This window comes from Cyprinodon variegatus, unplaced genomic scaffold, assembly GCF_000732505.1.
Source record: "Cyprinodon variegatus isolate N-32 unplaced genomic scaffold, C_variegatus-1.0 Scaffold419, whole genome shotgun sequence".
Lineage (NCBI taxonomy): Eukaryota > Metazoa > Chordata > Actinopteri > Cyprinodontiformes > Cyprinodontidae > Cyprinodon > Cyprinodon variegatus.
Window position 1 is genome coordinate 672514 of NW_015150872.1, and position 6889 is coordinate 679402.

Here is a 6889-nt window from a genome sequence, read left to right on the forward strand (position 1 = left end):
TTCCTTTCAAGCTGCTTTATAAATATCTTGTTTTATTGCATTTCACAGACCACACTGTCTTGACTTCAATAAATGAAATCTGAGAAAATTGCAAAGTTATCCTCAAAACCTTCTCTTGTTCTTGTTGAAGTTTTTTTCTTAAGTTTTATTTCTGGATGGCATTATATATATATATATATATATATATATATATATATATATATATATATATATATATGTATATATATATATATATATAGTTGCACTAGATGGCATTAGCAGCTTTTGACACAGTTATATAGGAAAAAAATGTTAATCTGCCAAATCTGTATTGGTGATATTCAACAGCCGCCTCACATATGCTTGCAGGAACCCACTCACTTCTGCTTTATGGTCCTAAAAGAAATGTAGTCTACATGGCAGACTGAATAAGACCACCAAGCCTCAAACAAACCCAATACACTTCCACTATCAAACCATTCCTTAAGGGCAGTTTTCTTGGTGGCCAATTATTTTTGATATAAAAGTCTGGAACTAGCAGCACAAAAACTGTATTAAACCTCTGCAGTAGGGCTGGATAATAATTTAATTTCAATTTGTATGACAACAGAATGTTACTCAATAAAAAAGGATTTTATTTAATAATGTTCTATTGCAATATATAAATGTTATGTCATTTTAATAAACACTATAGTTACAGAAAGAGCTTCTGCACATTGGCTACATGATTGATGACGTACACAACAGACAGGAATTGTGTGTTCTGCAGTTGTATATTGTGTTCCAATACAGTAACTATTTTCTACAAAACGAGCACCCATGATTACTTCACCAAACGTCGGGCTTTGAGTTACCTCTAGCTGACAAAAGCCAGGTCCCTGAAAATGTCACCGACTTAAGCGTCTGGTAAATGAGGAAAAGATTGCTGTGAGCAGACAGTGTACAAATCATTTTGCTTGTAAAGGATCAGCTGGTCACGCAGCTTAAAGCCACTGTCAGGGTAGAAAAGATGAGCAAAGAGGTTAAAAAAGAAGCCAGCATGAGTTTGTCACCACAGACAAGAAACCTTTCTGTGACATTATTGGATGTGTGAATTGATTCATTTTATTTTGACTGAACTGATTCTAGCTGAGATAAAGGTTTGGCTCAAAAATTAATAGTAACATTGTCCAGGTAAAAAAAAGAAGGAAAAAAAATTAGGATAGAAAATAGAGAATCTGTTTTGTGTTTACGAAAGATTGGAAGTGCAAACTAAATCAGGCTTTCATTAGAAAAAAAGGGCACCATAAATCAAGACTAAAGTATGGTTTAGAGTAGGGTATGACAGAGAAAGGGGGAGCAATCTTCCCCAAATGATTTTTGAGAATTAATTAGGAAGCTTTAGATTTTTCAATGCTAGTTATGAGCTGTTTTGTTACTTTATTATAACTAATTGTGAGTCTTTTTCCACATTTGAAGTGAATCACAAAGAAAGAAGAAACTGAAAAAGACAAGAAGCCTTAGACTGAGGAATGTGAGGAAGGAGAGAAAATCACCTGTTAAAACTTGAATCTCATCTGATAAGTTATCCAAAAAACAAAGAGAAAAAAATATTTTTTTCACTGGACTTTGCACAGTAATGTTGAGAATTTTGTTCAGCTTACGGTCATGGGATTCCTTGGAAGTTTTTCTGAGGCTTTGAAATTATTTATATCTGAATAATTTTGTATTGACTGAAATACAGAAATAGCATGTGATATAACTTTTGGTCATCTAATCCAGCCATGCTCTGCAGATGTTTGGGATTTTCCACAAAAAAAAACCCAGAAAGTGTATATTAAAATGAGTTCATGCAGCGTTGGGCTTCAATCAAAATTAATAATCAAAGTGAATACTAACAAGCATCTTCTTGTTACTCCTACACTAGATTCTTCCTCAGCCTTTTCATCACTTGTTGTGTCCCACCTTTCTGGAAATCACCCCCCCAACTTCTTAGTATCAGCCATATCCAACTTCAAAAGCAAACCCAAAACAAAATATTATTGTTTTCTCAATACTTTAGTTAAGAGTATATTTTTTGTTGCTTTCGATCACATCTACCTTCTATTTATGTGTGTCTGTATTCAATACAGTCTTACTTCTAACTCATCAAATATTGACAATTTCAAGATTTCTAATAAAAGTTTTTTTCCAGAGCCGCAAAACAAATCAAACTGAAGTCTTCATTACAACATAACTGTTAACAATGTCTATAGAGTCAACTGCAAAATATAAATATTTCATAAAACAACACTGAGATGCTTTCCTGTTGTATGAGCTACTTTGATCAGTTTTATTCTCTTGCATCATATTTTATTACATTAAGTCTCATAGTCTAACTCTCCTAACTGTTGACTCCTTGAAATCAAAACTGATGCCAGTTTTGCTTGCAGTGGTGTTTGGGCAAAGACTTATGCTTCAAAAATATTTCCCTGTTTGAAGTACTGTAGCAGTTCAAAGATAAGATTGGTATTTTTATAAAATTTAAAATCAAGTTTGGCTCTGAAATCTGTATTTGTTTCTCTGATTCACGGTTATGAAGAGTTTGAAAGCTCGATTTTGACAAACTCCTAAAGGTCTTTTGCTAAATTTTTTATTGATGGAGGCCTTACTTGTGGAGTTCAACAATGCTCTCGAATTTAAAAACAGTCACATTTTCTCTAGACCTAAATCCATAAGCAGTGTGGGATCTCTGTATTATAGTGTTGACAAGTGTAACACACTGCACTGTAAAGATGTTGTCAGTTACGTTTAACAGCTCAAGTTGCTTAGTTGGGATTATTGTGTCACAGTTAGTTGATTTCTGGCCTTGATTGGGAAATGTCTATATTGAAGAGGCTTCATGTGACCCCAATACCATCAGGAGTGGACTAGGCACAGGGAGCAAAGAAATATTACCTAAAAGGCTTGATTCTGTTCCAGCTTGGTTCTTTAAAATAAACAATTTTGTTTGTACAGCTTGGTTCTCTGGTTCCAATTAAGCTCCAATCCTAAAGAGAGATGCTTCTTGTCCCTTCCAGAAAGCTTTCTCAATTAAAAGGTCATTTGAATTGAGAAAGCTTCCAAGAGGGGAGGCGAAACGTCTTCAAATCTTGGAAACCAAGTCCAGTGGATTGTTTTTTAAACTTTTACGGAATGGAAATAGGTGGACAATTTCCTCTAAAAAAGGGGCTCTATGAGAGAATGCTTTTTATGGGGGATTTTTCTTTTCCCTGGTGAATTCTTTTCAAACTAGAAGCTTTTGGGCAAGCCCTTTCTGAGAACTTCATTTTTGTTTTGAGGGGTGGGGTTGGGGGGTATTTCTTCAAAAAAATATAGCTACAGTTTCCAGTCATTTCATTTCAAAACCACTGAATACCGAATACACAGGCTTGAATAAACATGGGCCATAAAAACTGTCTGTAAAGGACAATAAAAACATTAGCAACAGTAACTCAGTAGTCCTTTTTTTCTTCCCACAATGTTAAGGGAATTATTTTCCCCAGGGCTTGGCATCAGTTTATTGGGATTTGCAGACAATTGTTAATGTAGCGTTCTTTAAAGGGCCTGATAAATGCAATATCCATACATGCAAGATTATTCTTACTAGTACAGCATTCATTATATTATTATTTCAGCTGAGTAACACACTCCACTCAGAAAGTTTTTAATGCCCCTTAAGAGGCATTAATAGTCAAACTGATAAGAGATCTCTTAGTGGAATATCAGTGATTGTTACTTATTCTATTTGCCCCTAAGTAATTAAATCACTTGGAAAACAGCACTCTTCACTGCATTTTATCAAAACAGGTTTTTCTTCCTCTGCTGTGTGTTTGGCGCCTCCCTCTGACTGACAATATCATTTTTCCTCACTTCAGCAAAGGTTGGCATTTACAAAGGAGTCAAAACAATGACTGCAAGTTCAATGGCTCCACTCTAGTCCAAATTATCACTCCTCCACCACCATGCTTAACACATGCGCTGTATGTTTTTCTAAATATTTTGCTTTTCATTATGGGCAAACATTTTTACCTTAGCCATCCAAACAAAACCATTGCACAAGGCTATTTGTTTCTACCTAAATCTGCCTATTTTAAAAGAGAACGGTCTTCCTATTTCAAAACCGCCAAACAAACCACACTGTTTCAATTTTATTTCAAGAGTTTTATATGAGTATCTTGTTGTTTTGTTGTTGTTGTTGTTGTTTTTTTTGTGACCTTTTGGGGGCCACTGTAAGGCCAATTTTTGTTAAATGTGCAACATTTAGGGGACTTACAGACACTTGTGGGAACCCCTTAACTGGTCCCCATGAAGAAAACTTCTCTTCTTTATTTGAGGTTAGGTTTGGGTCTAAGGTTTTAGTTTGCTAAGTTTTATTTAGGTATACGTTGGTAATGATGGATTTTGGTAAAGCCCTGGTTTAGGCCATACAAATGAATAGAAGTCAATAAAAACCCCAAAAAGAAATGGAACACACTATGGCTGTGTGGTCTTGTTTTTACTACAATATGGGGGAAGTTTTTTATAAAATATCCTACATGCAGGAACTTACAGGTACATATGTGGACATTCAACTGGTCCCCATATGGTAAAGTTATGTTATTTAAGTTGGGGTGAGGTTTAGGACTAAGGTGTTAATTCAGTTTAGGTATATGTTGGTAATAGTTAGGGTAAGGGTCTGGGTTATGCCATGTAAAATGAATGCAAGGAGATTAAATGTCTCATATGTCATGAAAACTAAGCAGTGTGTGGCTGTGTATATGTGTTTGGATTCTACAATTAAGTCTGAGTTTTGGGGTAAACATCATGTCAGAGCGTCCTTGGGAAAGATGCTGTGCACACACTGCCCTCTAAATCTGTCCTCGGAGTCTAAATTATTTCCTGCATCTGTTTCCGAAAAATAAATTGCTAGCATTCATTATTTGGCAACAAAAATCTATTGATTTCCTTCCATGTGGGGAAATAACACACACTGGCATTCAGCAGGCATTGTCAGGTTAGAGGGAAAAAGAGAAGAGCATATTTCCTCATTTTGGCCTCCAACTACCTGTGGCCTTTAGGTTTGATTTTAAGGTTTTGCGGGTTGTTTTGTAAGACGCAACATGCCTGAGGCTTAGAGGCAGCGGGTAATTTGATGTCAGAGTTTAAGAGATCTTTAATAATCACTGGAATGAATCGGAAGAGATATAACCAACTAAGTATATTTCAGAGAAATTCAGTTTGTGTTACAGTAGCACTTTGAGTAAGATCTTGTGACTCTTTTAGAGTTTTTGGAATATTCATTTCAGTTTTGAAACTGCTTAATGTCTTTGTGACTGTTCACACTTCCTTGTAGTTGTTGTTTTAACAGCTATCCTCTCACAAATCACCAAGATCCGAAAAAATTTATTATCCCGAAATAAAGTGATTGATATAGGGGAGTGAAAGAAAAAATAAATTAAAGATAAAAGTATATCAGCCTTCAAGATGCAAAAAGACATTGCCGTTTAAGTCTGACCACACCTGCTAAGAGGAAAAGCTCTGAAGTTCAGATGACTAAATAATAAAAAAAAGACTACGGTATTTTAACAAGAAAAAAAGAATATTTGGCTTCAGAGGAGCAGGGAAAATATTCATGAGTTCCCTTTGCATCTGTCTATCTGCAGAATACCCAACATTAATGGAGCCACAGGGGAGATTATTCATTATTTTTCTTAAATGTGTGTGTAAAAAAAAAAAAACATCTTGATTTTTATACAAATCAATTAAAACAGGAATAATCAAACGCATCATAAATACCACAAGTTCGATATTATCAAGGTCTAAGACTTAACATTTTTATTAGATGTCCTGATCCCATGAGAAACAGCTCCGGAGATACAGTGAGACACCAAAAGAGGAAATAGTGATTCTAAATCAGAGCCAAGCTGACACACACACACACACACACACACACACACACACACACACACACACACACACACACACACACACACACACACACACACACGCACGCAATGGCAACAGGTGCTTTAGGGTAGTCCATAAATTAACAAATAATTGAGAAAAAAAATGTATCCTCTGTTTAAATGAAATATCTCAGCTTTACAAAAAAAAAACGCTCAGATTTGCAATGCCTCCCTCTATTGTTTCTCGCAATGTGAAAACAAAAAAAATTAGGTGATTAATGGAAATACTGAAAAATTAAAACGTTTCCTATTAACGTCTCCTCTGGAATTTTAATAATTTATTTCCTGAAAGTGTTTCCAAAATATTTTTATTTTTTATTATCTACCAGGGAAGTTAACCTTAGAGAAATAATAATCATCATGCATAAAGTAATCAGATTAGTAAATGACAATCAGTCGCCTCTGCTCACCTGGTCCCAAAGCGCCAGCTGCAGGAGCAGAGCCAGGTGAAGGAAACTCTTCATCCTTTTCCAACTGCAGGAATCAGCAAACTGACCCGGGGGATTATGAACCCCCCGAAAAGAATCCTAAAAAAAAAAAAATAAAGCGGAAAAAACTGTCCAAGTACTTACATAAGTCTGCAAGAATTGACTAAATCTATGTTTCACTATTAAATGTTGGAGGTGAGCGGCTCCCTGGAAGGTGTGTGGGGTGATATGAGGATGTCCGCATGACGCGAGGTGCAGAACCGCAATTTGCTGAGCGACTCTCCGCACCTCTCCTTCTCAGAGGCGGAGACAGAGGAGGAGGAGGAGGAGGAGGAGGAGGAGGAAGAGGAGGAGGTGGGGATACAGGACCACAGCTGCTGGGGTTACAGGCTGAATCCTGTAAAACACTTACTATTAAGCATCATTCGGCTTTCAAAGTGCTATTTATCGTCTGATTCTTTAGAAGTGATCAAAACCATTTTTGTTCTTTGGACTGTTTATACATTTTCACTTATTTCCAGTCTTGTATGTTGAGTT

General features: G+C 35.9%; 1 protein-coding gene across 1 annotated transcript in view; it reads right to left on the reverse strand.

Annotated features, from left to right (window-relative positions):
- LOC107093316 (pituitary adenylate cyclase-activating polypeptide type I receptor-like) overlaps positions 1–6426 on the reverse strand; it is a 42575-nt gene extending 36149 nt beyond the window's left edge. Inside the window, exon 1 of the mRNA XM_015388307.1 lies at positions 6335–6426. Within this exon, the coding sequence (XP_015243793.1) occupies positions 6335–6388 (54 nt within the window). The 5' untranslated portion in view covers positions 6389–6426. The remainder of the gene's footprint in view (positions 1–6334) is intronic.
- Between the last annotated feature and the right edge of the window lie 463 nt (positions 6427–6889).